General features: G+C 43.5%; 2 protein-coding genes across 6 annotated transcripts in view; one reads left to right on the plus strand and one right to left on the minus strand.

Annotated features, from left to right (window-relative positions):
* LOC106560444 (G protein signaling modulator 2) overlaps positions 1-10,036 on the plus strand; it is a 24,668-nt gene extending 14,632 nt beyond the window's left edge. For 3 of the 4 annotated variants that reach the window (XM_014123358.3, XM_014123356.3, XM_014123357.3), the window contains exons 2-14: positions 3,229-3,450; positions 4,399-4,534; positions 4,949-5,088; positions 5,311-5,434; positions 5,687-5,802; positions 6,228-6,383; positions 7,114-7,222; positions 7,528-7,678; positions 8,007-8,086; positions 8,311-8,508; positions 8,750-8,912; positions 9,173-9,408; positions 9,599-10,036. In XM_014123358.3, coding sequence (XP_013978833.2) covers positions 3,230-3,450; positions 4,399-4,534; positions 4,949-5,088; positions 5,311-5,434; positions 5,687-5,802; positions 6,228-6,383; positions 7,114-7,222; positions 7,528-7,678; positions 8,007-8,086; positions 8,311-8,508; positions 8,750-8,912; positions 9,173-9,408; positions 9,599-9,769 — 2,001 coding nt within the window. In that variant the 5' untranslated portion in view covers position 3,229 and the 3' untranslated portion in view covers positions 9,770-10,036. Of the gene's footprint in view, positions 1-2,466; positions 2,896-3,228; positions 3,451-4,398; positions 4,535-4,948; positions 5,089-5,310; positions 5,435-5,686; positions 5,803-6,227; positions 6,384-7,113; positions 7,223-7,527; positions 7,679-8,006; positions 8,087-8,310; positions 8,509-8,749; positions 8,913-9,172; positions 9,409-9,598 lie in introns of those variants that run through there. The other variant, XM_014123354.3, reaches the window with a different exon arrangement.
* On the minus strand, positions 10,018-18,699 carry mcoln3b (mucolipin TRP cation channel 3b). 2 transcript variants are annotated; one of them, XM_014123363.3, is made up of 14 exons: positions 18,128-18,699; positions 17,380-17,600; positions 16,897-17,064; positions 15,798-15,951; positions 15,157-15,238; positions 14,810-14,906; positions 14,426-14,525; positions 14,164-14,276; positions 13,706-13,855; positions 13,524-13,625; positions 13,272-13,394; positions 12,910-13,116; positions 12,545-12,672; positions 10,018-10,694 (listed from the first exon to the last, which is right to left on the minus strand). In XM_014123363.3, the coding sequence occupies exons 1-14, from the start codon at positions 18,198-18,200 to the stop codon at positions 10,640-10,642; spliced, it is 1,773 nt and encodes a 590-aa protein (XP_013978838.1). In that variant the 5' UTR covers positions 18,201-18,699; the 3' UTR covers positions 10,018-10,639. The 2 variants fall into 2 exon arrangements, with proteins under 2 accessions (XP_013978838.1, XP_013978839.1); XM_014123364.3 differs by having other exon boundaries at positions 18,353-18,698.
* Positions 18,700-18,750: the final 51 nt, after the last annotated feature.

The following is an 18,750-nucleotide window of genomic DNA, read 5'->3' on the forward strand; positions in this document are numbered from 1 at the left end:
AATGAGATGTGACACACACACCAGCCGGTGGCCCAGATGAGGAGGGAGACTGAACCAGAAATGCAGCCGTTGGCTAAGCCCAGCTTACTGTAGTCACTACAACTCCTGAACCCATTCCTGTACGTGAAAACCTAACGTTACCCGGAGACTGAAGCCCTGACTGAACTGTCAACAAAAGATTTGACGCTCTGGACATCCAACAGGAGGGGTCAGGAATCTCTGGACATCCAACGGGAGGGGTCAGGAATCTCTGGACAGAAGGCAGTTGTAGCCCAAAGTGGTGCTGTTACGGCAGGTCAGAGAGACTGTTTTACAGACTGTGTCGTTGGCGGAGAGTCTTACTAGGGAGAGGAGGTTTTTTGGCTGTGTCTGGGCTGGCTAACAGCTCACCGTCGTCAGTATGTGTCAGCACGCGAAACGACAGCAGCTGAGTTGTCTCACCCTAAAGGAGCAGGTCTCGATCATAGCCAGTGACAGAGTGATCGAGAAGCTTGAGATGTCCATCCTGTCAAGGGTCCGAGAGTGGGTGAGGATGAAAAGAGGCAGCAGGTACAGTACTGTATGTTGTTTACAGGTACAGCACTGAGGTCTTGAAGACTGCTCTTGACTGGCCCAAAACTTAGGCATTATATTCTAATATAACTCTAATCACTGATGTTCAATGAAGTTTGAATCAGATGCTGGGAAGTGTTTGATTGGTATGAGGAGAGCAGGTGGTTATTGGATTTCAGGTATTGGATTGAGTTGACAATGTTCTTACCACTCCAGACCCCATGCATACAGCATACTGTATGTAATATGCTGTGCCATATGGAGGTGGGAGTCATGCTTGGACTAAGCCATGATGTAGGTTAATAATGATGTGATGTCATAATAATCCCATAGTTTCCACCACCTCAGCACTATATTCTCCTGGTAGATAATCTCGTCCCCAGGCTAATAGCCCAAGAGTCTGGTGAACGACATTACTATCCTGGACAGAGCATATGGAATCGCTTGTTATTGTTTTTCTGTCTCTATCTGTAGTGGCATGAAAGGAAGCCTGAAGCCTTTCCTTTTAAGAAAGCAAAATAACTTCCTGGAGGAGTAACCAACCACAGCTGTTTTAGAAGCCAGTGGTGGCAGGGTGTGGACTGTGGAGTTCTACAGTATAGATGCAGATCCTAACCACAAACACATATGGGTGTGCTGTGGAGCCGAACTGCATTGGTGGAGAGAAGTTTGGTTCTGTATACCAACATGACAAGGTATTTCTACAGTCCATGTCATTGGTCTGGTGTAGGGCTGTGATGGTCATGGAATTTTGGATGACAGTAATTGGACAGCCACATTTCCACTTCACCGTAATAACTGTTTGAATAGCCCAAAAATTAAATAATATTATTATTATTATTATTATTATACAAAAAAAAATGTGACTACACATTTTCTCCTCTCATCTGCATGTGCTGCCATAGAAATTGAATATATAGAACAGGCCTCCCCAGTCATGTCAATGATGGCATGATGGCTGGGCTGCTGTAAAATATGTGCTATGATTTGTTGATTCATCTCAATTGACATTACAAACAATACATTCCATTGCATGAGCCACATCAGTAACATCATTTGAATGAATCTCTCCACTGGCTTCCAGTTGAAGCTCGCATCCGCTACAAGACCATGGTGATTGCCTACGGAGCTGTGAAGGGAACGGCACCTCCATACCTTCAGGCTCTGATCAGGCCCTACACCCAAACAAGGGCACTGCGTTCATCCACCACTGGCCTGCTGGCCCCCCTACCTCTGAGGAAGCACAGTTCCCGCTCAGCCCAGTCAAAACTGTTCGCTGCTCTGGCACCCCAATGGTGGAACAAGCTCCCTCACGACGCCAGGACAGCGGAGTCAATCACCACCTTCCGGAGACACCTGAAACCCCACCTCTTTAAGGAATACCTAGGATAGGATAAAGTAATCCTTCTAACCCCCCCCCCCCCCCCTAAAAGATTTAGATGCACTATTGTAAAGTGGTTGTTCCACTGGATATCATAAGGTGAATGCACCAATTTGTAAGTCGCTCTGGATAAGAGCGTCTGCTAAATGACTTAAATGTAATGTAATGAATGAACATTCTACATTAACATGGAAATTATTGCATCACAATACCAGACAGCCATTGCGAGTGTACCCATGAGTTTACCAGTCAAATTGCCAGTGTTAGTGGTTCCAAGCCCTTTCTTTTGATTATATTTGTGTGCCGCTGCATTGTGGGGTGCGTTGCCTAGGCAACCGAAGACCCAGTTGCTTGTTTCTGCAAGGTGCAACAAAGCAAAGATGATTTAGTATGAAGATTTTTAGAAACTGCTTCTCCAACGGAAGTCCCCGATCACAGCTTTAGGTGTGACGTTGGCTAGCTAAACTTACGTGCAGAAACACGTCATTGGGTCTAACGGTTGTATCACGACGAACTGCGCATGTGCATGCCATCAAACGAAAGTCACTCCTTCGGTGAAGTTGTCTTGGCTAAAAGAAAAACGTGTCAGTTTGTCACTTTCATAAAGTTGGAGTAATAACATGTTTAGCTACTCAAGACATTGGCTCGAATCTAGGTTGTGCCTTTAGAAATCGAGAAAATGAACAACTAAGGAATCATTTTTAACTTATCTCATTGACTTCCCAAACACTGGTCGAGTCTGCCAAGTCTGCTTCGCAGGAGTCCCCGGAAGTATCACGATGTTGGGCCTCTAGGTTTAGAAACTCTGTGAACAAATTTTCATAACATTTTTAAGAGTCCATGTTATGGCCGAAACTGACTCAATCGCATACATTTCTGGCGGTCCCATCTTCAGTCAGCTGTTGTTTTATTTACGGCTATGGCGGTTATTTTATTTTCATGATGGTCTTCATCCATACACGGTAATTGTGCCAGCTTGAGTGCCAGTCTGTGCTATCATGCCAACTCTTGTCATGCCATGTTTGGCTTGACAATGATAGCAGTTGTCATGTGTGCAAACAGATCTGAATGGGGCAGTACTCTGACCGTATCTGATCCTTTTGCTTTTTTCTATCTTATCGTATGTGTATATTTGTTGTCAAGTGGTGGTGGTGGTGGTGGTGGTTGTTGTTGTTGGCTTTTAATGTTGTTTTATCCTGAATTTCCTCTGATATTAGTTTATGTTCCTAGACAGTCTGATCACACACACACACACAGAGACTATGGGCTACAAAGTGTTGGTCTTATCCTTCTAGGATGGAGACATCTTGTCTGGAGTTGGCCCTGGAGGGGGAGAGGCAGTGTAAGGTGGGGAATTACCGTGCCGGGGTCTCCTTCTTTGAGTCGGCAATCCAGGTTGGCACAGAGGACCTCCAGATCCTCAGCGCCATCTACAGCCAGCTGGGCAACGCCTACTTCCACCTGCAGGAGTACAGCAAGGCTCTAGAATACCACCGCCACGACCTCAACCTCACCAGGTACACAGCACTGCCACGACCTCACCAGGTACACAGCACCGCCACGACCTCACCAGGTACACAGCACCGCCACGACCTCACCAGGTACACAGCACCGCCACGACCTCACCAGGTACACAGCACCGCCTCGACCTCACCAGGTACACAGCACCGCCACGACCTCACCAGGTACACAGCACCGCCTCGACCTCACCAGGTACACAGCACCGCCTCGACCTCACCAGGTACACAGCACCGCCTCGACCTCACCAGGTACACAGCACCGCCTCGACCTCACCAGGTACACAGCACCGCCACAACCTCAACCTCACCAGGTACACAGCACCGCCACAACCTCAACCTCACCAGGTACACAGCACCGCCACGACCTTAACCTCACCAGGTACACAGCACCACATCAACCTCACCAGGTACACAGCATCGCCACATTTTTTACATTTACATTTGAGTCATTTAGCAGACGCTCTTATCCAGAGCGACTTACAGTAGTGAATGCATACATTTCATAAAAAACATTTCCGTACTGGTCCCTCGTGGGAATCGAACCAACAACCCTGGCGTTGCAAACACCATGCTCTACCAACTGAGCCACACGCGACCTCAACCTCAACCTCTGACCAGGTACACACTACCACCATGACCTCACTCTGACCAGGTACACACTACCACCATGACCTCACTCTGACCAGGTACACAGCACCGCCATGACCCTTAGAACCTAAGGTCTGCCCTAAGCCACTGCCTTTATTCAAGTGAAGACGTCATAAGACTAGGCAAGTTTGACAACGAGAAGCTATGCTGCCCATGAAAACTGGTTCAAGGCGAGGTTTGTTCAGCTCTTAAAGGTAAACGTCTGAAGAAATGAGAGCTGGGAGCTGGGGAAGTGGCATGGCACGGTAAATCGTTGACATGTCTAAGATTCTGTGTGGGGATGTGATTTCTCTCCAGAACCATTGGGGATGAACTTGGAGAAGCAAAAGCCAGTGGTAACCTTGGGAACACTTTGAAGGTTTTGGGAAGGTTTGATGAAGCAGTGGTCTGTTGCCAAAGACACTATGACATTACCAGAGGGATGTACGATAAGGTGAGTACAAGTAATATACTGTGGTTGTAATGACTAGTAGTCATCAACCCTGGTCCTGGAAAGCTAAAAGGTGTGCTGATCGTGGAATCAGCCTAAGACATCTGATTCAACCAAAACATCAAGACCTTGGTTAACTGAGATTTAGTGCTAGACTGGAATGGAAGCGTGAATACCCAGGACTCTCCAGGACTAGGGCTGGTGATCACTGGTGGTGGCCAGAACAGGCAGCTTGGTCTCCCACAGCTGAATAGTTGGGGAACTAGAATAACTGAGGAATAGTTATGTGCTGATGTCTAGAATAGTTTGACGCCCGACCCCTGTGTTTGTGTGCTGGGTAATGTATTTTAAGTGTATAATTACAACGTTGGTTATATTGGTCTGTTCCTGTGTGGTGGTTCCTGTGTGTGTATGTAGGTTGGGCAGGCCCGAGCGCTGTATAATTTTGGCAACGTTTACCATGCCAAGGGGAAAAGCATTTGCTGGACTGGAGTAGAGCCAGGAGAAATCCCTGAGGAGGCCAAGGTCGCTCTGAACAAAGCCACAGAGTATTACGAGTGAGTTAATCAGTTGGTTTCTAAAATGGAATCTGCCCATTTAAAATGTGTCAATAGATAAATGTGACTTTTGTTAGTGTGTTACGTTTGTATTTCTTTCTATGATGGCGTCTGCTGAAAAATAAGTCAGACATTTTACATTAAATGAGTCTGTGAATAAATAGACTTTTGTAAATGTGTTACCTTTTTATATATTTTTTTGTGTGTTTCTGTTTACCATAGATTCAACCTTTCCATTGTGAAGGACTTGGGGGATCGGGCAGCACAGGGGCGGACCTATGGTAACCTAGGTAACACACACTATCTGCTCGGAAACTTCCAGCGAGCTGTGGTGGCCCATGGACAGGTACATACCCTAACTTAGTGGCATCATAGAACCTGACTTGCATCCATAAACAGTCAAGGTAATAGATTATAACAGGATGCGTCCCAAATAGCGCCCTATTTACACTATATAGGCAATAGGGGGTCATTTGTGATGAAGGGATGGACATCCCTGTGTAGATAATGTTGTATTGCATGATCTCTCTGTTATTATGTAGAGGGATTGAGAACCTGTAACCAATGACCAATCTGCTTCTTTAACTTATTGTTGTAGCGTCTCCTCATCGCTAAGGAGTTTGGGGACAGGGCGGCTGAGAGGAGGGCCTACTATAACCTAGGCAACGCTTACATCTTCCTGGACCAGTTTGAAGTGGCGGCTGAACATTACAAGTGAGTAGTAGATTACTAGACTCACTTCCTTAGACCAACCATCAGCGGCCCAGTGCTTTTTCAGACACGCCTGTCTAGTGCTCTCTAGTTGGTCCACACTTGTTTGACAGATGTTTGCTAACTCTGGTGCAACTTTGGTGGAACGTATCACTTCTTACTTCTGAGATGTTTGTTTTTGTTGTACATTGTCCCTGTCCAAATTAACTTGATAAACTTAATAAATAAACATGAGTGAGGGCAAGCAATGAGAAGAGAAGGAGTTTTAGTGAGGTGAAAATGATAAGGAAATATTATGTTTTTGGCAGTCTCTGCCCACAGCTGCCTATAAATTAGGAACATGCAAGACTAGTTTTTGGTGGTGACCCCTTCTTACTCACCCTCTGACCCTTGACCTGTCTGTGCCTCTGCCCTCCCCCTCTACCCAGGAAGACTCTGCAGCTGGCCATGGTGCTGAAGGATAAGGCTGTGGAGGCTCAGGCCTGTTATAGCCTGGGCAACACCTACACACTGCAGCAGGACTACCAGAGAGCCATCGACTACCACCTCAAACACCTCATCATCGCACAGGAGCTCAAGGACAGGTACACTATATATACAAAAGTATGTGGACACCCCTTCAAATTAGTGGATTCGGCTATTTCAGCCACACCTGTTGCTGACAGGTGTATAAAATTGAGCATACAGCCATGCAATCTCCATAGACAGACAAACATTGGCAGTAGAATGGCCTTACTGAAGAGCTCAGTGACTTTCAACATGGCAGCGTCATAGGGTGCCACCTTTCTAACAAGTCAGCTAGAGCTGCCCCGGTCAACTGTAAGTACTGTTGTGAAGTGGAAACGTCTAGGAGCAACAACGGCTCAGCCGTGAAGTGGTAGTCCACACAAGTTCACAGAACGGGCCTGCTGAGTGCTGAAGAGCGTAAAAATCGTCTGTTCTCGGTTGCAACACTCACTACCGAGTTCCAAACTACCTGTGGAAGCAACGTCAGCACAAGATCTATTCGTCTGGAGCTTCATGAAAGGGGTTTCTATGGCCGAGCAGCCGCACACAAGCCTAAGATCACAATGCCAAATGTCGGCCGGAGTGGTGTAAAGCTCGCCACCACTTTTGGTCATGTAGTGTACACACACACACACACACACACACACACACACACACACACACACACACACACACACACACACACACACACACACACACACCACACACACACACACACACACACTTACTTTGTTGAACATGCTCAAAGTGATCACAGTAGTGAAGTGTTCTCTAAATTCATTGGTGCTCCTTTCTCTGTTTGTGCAGGGTTGGGGAGGGCAGAGCGTGCTGGAGTTTAGGAAATGCCCACACAGCCTTGGGGAATCATCAGAAGGCCATTCACTTTGCTGAGAAGCATCTGGAGATATCCAAAGAGGTGTCTATTTACGGCTACTGGTCAACTGTGTACTCCTCCCAATCTAATACATGTTATCAGTACCTGTTATCTAGTCACAGCTCTTTTTGCTGCACATTGGAGGAACTACATGGAAATAACATGCTCATTATTATCCAATAAGTCACAACTCTGCGAATTCCAAATGGATAAAATAACTGAGGGGAGGGGCGATGACAACAAAACCTCAACTCTCTATATGGGCACATTATTCCCTTGCTATGTTTAAGTTATGTTCTTATGTAGCTAGTTCTCCCTTTTGTCTTCTCATCTTGTATCTGGTCCAGACTGGAGACAAAAATGGTGAGGCAACAGCCAGGATGAATATGGCAGACCTGAAGTTAGTGCTGGGTCTGGGTCAGAACCCAAGCTCAAGCCTCAACACCAACAACAGCTCTGTTCTGACTGAGAACCACAGGAAGCAGGATACCTTACCAGGTAAGTCCCTACAGGCCTACCTACCTGTAACATTATTATTATAAACAATATTTATTGATTTTATTTTAAATAAAAATGGTCCTGTGTGGCTTAGTTGGTAGAGCATAGCGCTTGCAACATCGATCGTGGGTTTGATTCCTATGGATAAAACCGTATGCTAAATGGCATTTATTATTATTAAAAATAACCATTATTCCATGTATACTCATTATTCTGAACCCTACACAAATCTGCAGTTTGGTGTCAGTCCAGGTGCAAGCCTGGCAAAGTGACACCAATGCCTGTTGATCCATATTGGAGAAATACCCACCTCTGATGTTTGTTTCAGGTGTGAAGTCAGAAGGCAGGAGTAACAGTATGGAGAACTTGGAGCATATAGGACTGGGCCCTGAGAAAACAACTGTAGAAGTGTGTACAAAAATATGTACAGTACACATGCATATTAACACTCACATAGGCTTAGGAGCAGAAATGTCTCATCAGTCATGTTACAATTGTATTGATTATTGTAAATGTTGTTTTTATTGATTGGTTATATAAGCAGCAGTGACATCTCAACTAAACTGCCAAGACACCACCTATCACCCCCTGCCCTCTTGTGTTGTTTCATGTACTTTCTGCCATTACCACAGAACTGGGACGAAGACGTATTCGGGCCTTCTAACCCTAAATCCAGCATGGCCAAGGCCTCCTCCAAACTGTTCTTCATCAACCGGTTCAGAGGGAAGAAACACAAGAAACACAGCTCTCCTACCAGAGATGGGGTCCTCCAGGACACCAGGAACAAGCCCACAGCCCGAGAGGTGGACACACATAAGTCAGGAGTCAAGGTAGCTTTAACCATAGAGATATGTCTATACATCATGAAATAATAGAATTGGTCTGGCTATTATTTTAAATTCTATTCCTATGGCTTCAACAGCCTACTGTGGTTTCACTACAGTAGATCCATAATGTAGTATATCCAGTCTATTGTTACATGCTCGTCTTAGACTATTACTATCTGATGTTTGTCGTGACAGTCTTTTCTGGTTGTTTTAATGGGTGTTTTGTTGATCTTTTCTCCTGTAGATCGGATGTTCTGACACTCTGGGTGACGATGGCTTCTTCGACCTCCTCAGTCGTTTCCAGGGCAGCAGAATGGACGACCAAAGGTGCTCCTTATTGGACGGCGAGAGCCGTCTCTCCGATCCCTTCTCTCCCTGTACTACCCCGCCCGTAGCCATGAGGAAATGTGAGTTACCCCAGCCTCCCTCTGCATGCCACACCCACCAATGTTGCACTTGGTGACCCAAGTGTCATCCAATGCCTATCCATGCCTGTTTCTTATTCCCTTGTTTGGGGGTAGGAGCTCATGCACTGGTTATTTTACTCCTTGTTAGATTTTTGTGGTTATGATAAATAGAACAGGTTTGGGAAAAAGGTTCACACAAAAATACTCCTTCCTTCCACTCATTCTATCCTCACTTCCCTTTCCTCTTCCACCTCTTGTAGCTACTTCCGCATGCGAGGCCAACCTGGAGCCTGGGCATTTCCTGGATCTGCGGGCCAGCTCCCAGGGCAGTCGACTGGACGAGCAGAGAGCCAGCATGGGCAGCAGCCTCCCTGGTCTACGTCTCAGCACCTCCGATCAGCCCATCAGGCCCCACCCCATGCTCAGTCGCCTGATGACCAGTGCTGACCAGCCTCAGGCTGACGACGTCTTCTTTGACATGCTAGTCAAGTGCCAGGTAATCAAGATATAGCCTATTTTAGTTGGTTCTCTGACAATGAAGTTAGTATAAGCCTATATTTGCTTAATAATGAATTAGCACCTATTGTAAAGATGAATGGTAACTCATGTACCAAAGTTATTGAAAAAGACTACTGATACTGCTGATTTGAGATCACAATCCGGTCTGTCCCAATGTGCTTGTGTAGGGTTCAAGACTGAATGACCAGCGGTGTGAAGAACCCCCTCCCTCCACTAGAGGTCCTACTGTCCCAGCTGAGGACTTCTTTAGCCTTATCCTGCGCTCCCAGGCTAACCGGATGGATGAGCAGCGGGTCCCACCCCTAAGTTCCGACCTTAACCAGCCCATCTCGGACTGACCAGCTTTAGTCTACTTCTACCTATCCTCAGCTTCTCTCAGCCCAGAAACCAGCACACAGATACATTCCTCTACCACAGCCCTAACTGAAAATGGATCTACCCCCCCACACTACTCTAGAAATCATGGAGTCCTAATGTACAGACTTTTTATTCTGGCAGAGATTTTACATAATTTGTTTATGTTGACTGGGCTCCTTTCAGCCTTTCTCAGTGTGTGAATGGCCCAGACAGTGCAATAAACTGACAATTTGTTTTAATTGCATTTATTTTGGATCATATATAAGCTTATGTTGATGGAAAAGTTAAGAGTAAAATAAATTGTACAGGTCCGCAATGTTTTATACTTCCGGTGTATGCCCACCTTGAGGAAATAAAGCCTAATTTTAACAAAAAATAAGTTGCATTTCCGTGTCCACTCCAAATCAACCCTTTCTCGTGATTAGATGCCAACTGCCCTTTGGGAATCCAACTAAAATGTTGCAATCTACTGGGCTTGGGAAAAATACATTTAGGGAATAGCAACTTTTTTGTGCTATTCATTTTATTAATGTTGCCATCCCATGTCTTTGAACAATTCATGTTTTGATATTTACAGTACATTCAAATAATCAACATTCATCAGTGCATATCATTGTGGTCATCAACTTCAGTACATTAACAGGCATATTACACAGTGACAATTCATAACAGGTCTAACCTCATCCCCAGGCTCAATTGCTACTGCATCAAGTTAGCTGGTGAATAAGATTAAAGCAGGCCTAGAAGTACAGGACAATGTTTTGCTGGGCTAAACTGTACAGTAAAGTGCTGGTCATGGTTATGTGTAAGGTTTCTTACTAATCTCTAACCTCAGACCGATAAAAGGTCCACTATGGCTCAGAGTCTATTGATTCAGAGCTCAGCCTTTCTCGTGAGTCCTTGCATCTGGGGGGAAAACAAAACAATTTACAAGTTAGTTGAAAGTTACATTGGTTAATCTTTGGACTGAAAGAACATGTCACTTCACATAACCTGTGTTCAATCATTGGTTCCTTTAAGGGTGAGGTGAATTATATTTCAAGTAAATTGATTTGGAAATTCAGTTTACTTCCTGAATTGACCCCCAACCCTGGTTCTGCTGTGATCCAGAATTCAAGACGCAACATAATATTTTCGAGAACCTCTGACAGCCTGTTACCAACCCTTAGTAAAAAATGGACCAAATACAATGTTATTTTACAGTAAACAAATTGACAGACTTTCAGCACATGTATAGGGAAGGACATTCAACAAGCAAAGCACTTACACAAATGACTGATGATTGGCTGAGAGAAATTCATTAAAAAGGATTGTGGGGGCCGTTTTGTTAGATTTCAGTGCGGCTTTTGACATTGTCAATCATTGTCTGCTGCTGAAAAAACGTATGGCTTTACACCCCTTGCTATATTGTGGATAAAGAGTTACCGGTCTAACAGAAAACAGAGGGTGTAATGGAAGCCTCTCCAACATAATCCAGGTAGAATCAGGAATTCCCAGGGCAGCTGTCTAGGCCCATTATTCTTTTCAATCTTTACTAATGACATTCCACTGGCTTTGAGTAAAGCTAGTGTGCCTATGTATGCAGATGACTCAACAATATACACGTCAGCAACACTTAAAGAGCTGCAGTTAGTTTCAGAATGGGTGGAAAGGAATAAGTTAGTCCTAAATATTTCAAAAACTAAAAGCATTGTATTTGGGACAAATCGTTCATTAAACCCTAAATCTTGTAATGAATAATTGTTGGAATTGAGCAAGTTGAGGTGACTAAACTGTTTGGAGCAACACTGGATTGTAAACTGTCATGGTCAAAACATATTGATACATCTCCCGAGTGGTGCAGCGGTCTAAGGCACTGCATCTCAGTGCAAGAGGTGTCACTACAGTCCCTGGTTCGAATCCAGTCAATCACATCCAGACGTGATTGGGAGTCCCATATGGCGGCACACAATTGGCCCAGCGTCATCTGTGTTTGGCCGGGGTAGGCCATCATTGTAAATAAGAATTTGTTAACTGACTTGCCTAGTTAAATAAAAAAAAATAAAGTAGCTAAAATGAGAAGTCTGTCCATAATAAAGCACTGTTCTGCCTTCTTAACATTAGCAGGTTCTACAGGCCCTAGTTTTGTTGCACCTGGACTACTGGTCAGTCGTGTGGTTAGATGCCACAAAGAGGGACTTACAATTGGCTCAGAACAGGGCAGCACGGCTGGCCCTTAAAAGTACATGGGGAGCTAACAATGATATGCATGTCAATCTCTCATGGCTCAAAGTGGCGAGATCGACTTCATCACTACTTGTTTTTGTAAGAAGTGTTGTCAAGCTGAATGCACCAAGCTGTCTGTTTCAACTACTAGCACACCCAAGTCCAGAACAGACTATGGGAGGCGCACAGTACTACATAGAGCCATGACTACATGGAACTCTATTCCACATCAGGTAACTGATACAATCAGTAGGGAAAAAAAGAAGATAAAAATATACCTTATAGAACAGCAGGGACTGTGAAGAGTCAAACAAAGGTACAGACACGCATACAAGCGCTAGCACACGCACTCTACACACGTACATTGTAATATTGTTGTATGGTAGTATTATACATTTTGTATAGTAGATATGTAGTTGTGTAATAATGTTATTTGATGTAGTGTTTTATATGTAATGTAAGTGCCTTAATGTGCTTGGACCCTAGGACGAGTAGCTGCTGCCTTGGTAGGATCCCTAAGAAATACAAAATGCCACTAAGTTTGTCCTCACCTGGGGAAGCAGCAGGTGAAGGAGCCAGACTCCCCCTCTACGCGGTAGCGTCCTGAGGTGGGCAGATCTTTACACTCAGACATGAAACAATGCAGCTCCGACACTGGGCTCCCTTCCTGCTGCTGTTGCTGCAAGACAAACGATAGGATTGTTCTGGTGAGGAAATGTTTTTACTAGGAATAGTATTGTAACAAAAAGCAAGTGAAATGTTATAATAACAGAAGTGCATATTCGACCATCAGATCTAAATATTAGGCATGGAAATCTGTTAAGGTAAGGGTTTAGTTTAGACATATGGTTAGCAAATCACCATCCAGAACTATTCAATATCTGCCGGCTGTACACTGCCTATAATGAATCTTAACCTTGATGGTGTCATAGGTATCAGTGATAAGGGTGATGAAGAGGCTGAGGATCATGTAGATGAAGAGCGAGACGAAGGTGTAGAGGTAGACTCTGCTGAAAAGCCACACCAGGTAACTCTTCTGCTTCATGTACTTGAAGGTGGGATACATGTCATCTCCGTTGATCAGCGAGAACAGGCACTCTGATACTGTGTTCAGGGTCCGGAACTAACAGAACAAAACAGACAAGGCTATGGTAAAAACATTTTTTTTTTTAAATCCAGTTAAAGCCTCCTTTTGCTGTTAAAAACCCCTGGCACTTGTGTGGTTGAGTGATAACACTCCCAACAGGTTGTGGGTTCAATCCTCGTTTGATCTCCTACCTTCTCGTGGTAGGGCCCGAGCACGATCCAGCCACAGAAACAGTACCCCAGGTAAATGATTCCGGCACAACCGATGAACCGAACCACATTTGGGAAAGCTGCTCTCAGGGTCAGGATGAGAATCTAGGAATAACCAATCACAATCCACAGATCAATGGAATTCCTATGGAACTCACCCAGTATTCCAATTAAAAAAAACATAATATGTCTTGTGTGAAGCATCAAGTGTTGAATTCAACACGAGTGTCCTACATTGTACTTCTTGAAGTATCCCATGTAGCGTATGACTCCGATCCAAACAAGCATTGTGCCTGTTCCGAGAAAGATGCTGCAGACATCATAACTAGTGAGAATCTAAGGGAAAAGCATACAAATTAGACTAATAATATTTGTGTAATGTGTGAAGGCTAATGCGAATAACATGTCACACACACCTTTGTCTGGATTTCTATTTTAAGAATGGAACCGATGATGGTGAGTGTATCACTGGCGATGATGAGGATATACCAGCCGTTCAGAAACTCCAGCCTATCGGACCATGGAACCTTCTTCCCTTGACGGACTAGGCAGAAGTCTGTGTACTCCTGGAAAAATGAGGCAGATACAGACAGCTTTACAGAAACCAGCCATAACACACAAAAACCACTCACCTCACTCACCTTTCACTGTTGACAATACTGCCCTGCAAAAGTGCAGTGCCTAGGTAATTAGACAGACGGCAATTTCTGGTACTTCCTGACATATTCTGATCGACTGGCTTGTTCTTGTGTCAGAAAACTAAATATCACATGAAATCAGATAGTATACCTGGCCATTACAACAGATGAAAGATTTTTTTACCAAATTCGTAGTTACTGTACTTTGCCTTTGTAGGGCAGAATAGTAGACTTACAAACTGTAGCCGTATCCCGTTGAGCACAGAGCGTGTGCAGAGGGCCAGAGAGGTGATGCACGTTACAATGATGAGACAGTCAAACAGCAGTGGGTAATAGATGTTCTTGGGAGCTGGGGAGAGAAAACTAAACTAGAACAACTCTGCCAATGATTGGTTGAAAACAATTACTGCAGAACTTTGATTTATAAAACACACCCTTTCAAATACAGATAGCTCTAAAATGAAACAGGAAAGGCTAATGATTATACACTGAACATACATGCCCCGATTACTTTCCAGTCTCTACATTCATTTATATCAACGTCATTGTCCAGGTCGACTTTTATTCTGCCACTGTGGGCTTGGTTGTTGAAGGTGATCTGTTAACCAGAGAAAGATACATGGTTTTCAAATACGGAAGGAAAGGGTATGAGAGTTAATGTTTTACCAGCCCTAGCTAGCATTCCAGTCACACCTAATACTTTTCTCAAGTTTCAAACAATTAACTACCAACTTTGAAGAAAACAGTGGAACTCGAATGGATAAAAATGGGAACAAACTTCTAAATGCAGAGAACATTCCGTCATACTGGGAATATGTCTATAATCTGCCTAGCCAATAAGTGAGGTGAGGTAGAGAAACAGCCTGGAGTCAGATGACATACCGTGACATCAAAGTCATAGCAGTTTGGCAGCTCTCTGTTTCTGACTGTTTGTAGGTTTATGGCCTTCAGAGTGAACTTGATCTTCACATTCAACAATCTGCAAGTCGCAAAGATAAATACAGTATCCTAATCACTGACAAGTACAACAACCTACATTTAGGACAAAAACATGAGGGATCCAGTTCTGAATATTATGTAATGTGTTTGTTTAAAGGGCTGTCACCCCACACCCATGTACTTACTGTAAGCAAAAAAAACTGTTTTTGTTTAAAGTATACAGTGGATACAGTTCTATTACTTATGATTATGCATTGAAAAATTCTAAGTTTAATATCACGGCCTGATACCTTTTGAAATCCACAACGAAATTCAACAGATCATCCTCGGTTGTGCTTCCCATGGGGAACACTGGAACAATCTCAAGGCATTCTGTTGTGGGGTAAAAACATTTCAGCAATAAAAAAAAAAAATCTGAATTTAAAAAGATTGCTTATCAAAACCACCTCAGTCCAAATCATAACATTCTGTTCAGACCATTCTGATAAAGTGATTAAAGCATGTCGAACATCTTAGACTTGCCTGGCTACCCAAACTCCTTGCTCTGGACAAACGATACACCCATGGCCGTTAGTTTCTTCTCCGCATTGAGTCTGGATTGGAACGCCTCTCCAACGATTTCAAGAATGGAAATCCATTCTAGACCGTCTGATTGGTCCCAGAACACACGTGTGTAAAGCAGCATTTTGAAAATGTGTCATTGGCTTTGATACTCTGATTGGTTAGAGATGATCCAATTGCTGATTACTTTGTACAACACCGCTCATTTTGATGTCACCACAAACAACTTCAATAATGGCAGTCTCAGACTGACGTATGTGGCGAACGATAGAGCAGTGGAAGAATTCAGTTTGAGTCGTCAGGCAACTCTTACACACCACTGAAAGCTAAACTGCAAATTACATATAGTATACAGCGACCATTAGCCTACCAGTTTCAATCTGTGCGTCTATATCAAAGGTCTCATTGGCTGGTGAAATGCTTCCATTCCTGTAGAACTCTTGGCACAGAGACAGAGGGGAATAGGTGTCCCCCTTCTTCTCATAGGCATGGTTACCAACGGTGATATTTCGCAGACGGGAATACTACAATTAGGACATAAAAGAATGACAACTGTAACATTAAAAAGTAAGCAATCACATACTGTATTTACTCAAATGATGTTTGATTGACAAGGGATGACATGAATACTGCACAATTTTAACACTTGCCCCCCAATCCCCCATTCCTTGATACATGTGTAAATACTGGACTATAAATTGTGCATTCCTGTATTATACTTATGCAAAAAATGTTTATTCTATTTTACTAAGCCATTTACTTTATGTTCATATTCTTATTTTTAAAATGTATTTCTTATTGTTGTTGCATTGTGGAGAAGGAACCTCAAGTAAGAATTTCGTTGGACGGTGTATACCATGTGTATCCTGTACATACGACTAGTACAACTTGAAAATGTTGGTGAACTATCAAGCTATGACAGAACAGAAGTTGGAGGCTAAACACAAATAAAACAGACATTGGGTAGGTATTTCATTGGAATCATGCTCCATAAAACACTACCTTTACACAGCAATAAGCCATCAAAAATTAAAGGAGCTAGGTACTGTACAAAGTCCTCTAAGAGGACAGAACTATACAAGCTACTTTACCTATAAAACTCAACCAATGATTGACAGTAATGTGACAAAACAAAGGAGTAAACCATTGTGGTGCTTGACAATCACATGCCATTATGTCACTGTCAACTGTTCCTCAGGATTCAGAATATTGGTGGGACTAGGGGGAATACACCTGGTAAACAGTATTTTGAGTTCTCAGGACACAGAATCTCACAGGATGATGAGGGAATGGTCAGAACTAGCTTCTGATTTCCAGGCAACAAAAACTGGTTACCATCTCACAGGTTTGACCTACTGTCCTCAATTAGAAACCAAAAGCAATACAGAGGAGATATCCCTGTATATCATTCATTTCCAATCACAGTTTATGTTTGATAGAATGTAATAGCAGCTGTTGACTGTCCTTACCTTATCGACTATGTAAGAGATGTGTTCATACACCTCATCCTGCCTGTACACAGCATAAGAGTCCCCACGGCCATCCACGTAATCTTTGAGGAAGAGATGCTTGAATGTCATGAGGTTCTCTTCTTTGAAGGTCACCACCATCTGATTGCTCAGTCCAAAAGACACCAACTGGGAAGAGAAAAGTTTTGACACACGGAGGATGCATTCCAACAAAATGCCATATATAGTGGCTTCCATCACTATGTATGAGAAAGTTGGTGACCACTGTCAATGAGTACTGGGATATGGCATACATCTGGTATAGTTGGGATGGTTTAAAACTATGACACTGCTGATTTGCGTGATCAGGATATGGCTGTGTCTGTCTGTCTCTATTTCTTTCTTTCTATGTTGGGTCTTTTTAGGATTGGATATGGAATAGTTCAGAACTAAACAACCAAAAAGTACCCCGTCTCTGTTGACTGTTTGCTCATTGGTCAGTACCTGGATGGTAATGATGGCGATCTTGATGATCTGGAGCATCAGTTTCCATGGTTTCCGTCCACGGGCTTTGTATTTCTCACAGGGGTTCATGAAGAAGTACTTGATCTTCCTCCTGAGGTTGTCCGCTGTCTCCTTGTCCTGGTGCTGCTGGTTGTCTGCCCAGGCAGCATGCCCATTTGGCTCGTACACAGAGCTGTAGAAACCACCTGAATGCTCCATCTCTAAAGGAAATAGAAACAACGCGTGTTTAATCATAGAAATATAATCTATTCCCATTCTAGTGATTCTATATGTGTTCAACAGTGTTCACTTTTACACAATTGATAGCCTAACTCTAGACTATTCACAAATCCTCTCCAAACATGCTGTGGGATAAGAACCTGCTCACCAGGCAAGTGGTTTACTTTATCTTGATAAATAGCCTAACTTAAATGCTGTGCAGTGTGTCTGTTCCTCATTCTTGGTGACACTGACACCTGTAATTGTGTTGGACTAGTTGCACACCCAGGTGAGCAAATTGGACAAGGACACCTTGCAGAAATTATGTGGCACTGGCAAGATGGGCATTTTACGAATAGGCATTCAGTTTGTTCAACACGGTATGTGCGTTGCCTTTACTGGTAGCATATCATCATGACATTGTTTCGATCTCTGTACATTCGTTCTGCGTTTGTCATCATTCATTCATTCGGAAAGCAAGTTAGAGGAAGAGAATGAGAGAATGGGTCAGGTTCGCTCGCTTTCTTACCTGAGCTTTGACCCGAGCAGTGCTGAATAACAAACCGCATCTCACATTCCGACACATGATCACTTTCCACCATTTCGCTCAACAACACAAAAACAGCACACTAAGCATGCAGCATAGTGGGGGACAAGCTAAAAAGTATGCTACCCAACGTGCCCAACTGGACCCGTCCCGAGCACACTTGACTGGGATCAATCATTTGAGAAATGGTCTTGATAGGCTCCTTACCATCTACTTTTGGTTGCTGGCTAATTGGCTGCTATTGATGTCAGTTGATGAATGGTCAGTCACATTTGCGATCCAAAATGTATCCAACAATGAGTCCCCCGTTCACTTGAGATGTGATACAGTAGTAACCAGTATATCCGATGATTAGACAGTTTATTTCATCAGAAAATTGTCTCAACATTATCCAATTTTAATTGTATAATCAAGTATTGCTGTAGCCTGGATAAATATGATTCATATTTTCCATGTGAAGAATAATATCCTGAGCTGTCCCGTCCTGACAATAATAGTCCATAAAAAATTCATCATGAGTCATGTCCCAATTGTCAATATAATCACAAATCCCAGAATTAAAAGCGCGAGTGAGCAACGGGTGTCTTTTGCGGGTAGTGTGGTAA

Source organism: Salmo salar, chromosome 10 (genome assembly GCF_965601325.2).
Source record: "Salmo salar chromosome 10, fSalSal1, whole genome shotgun sequence".
Taxonomy (NCBI): Eukaryota; Metazoa; Chordata; class Actinopteri; order Salmoniformes; family Salmonidae; genus Salmo; species Salmo salar.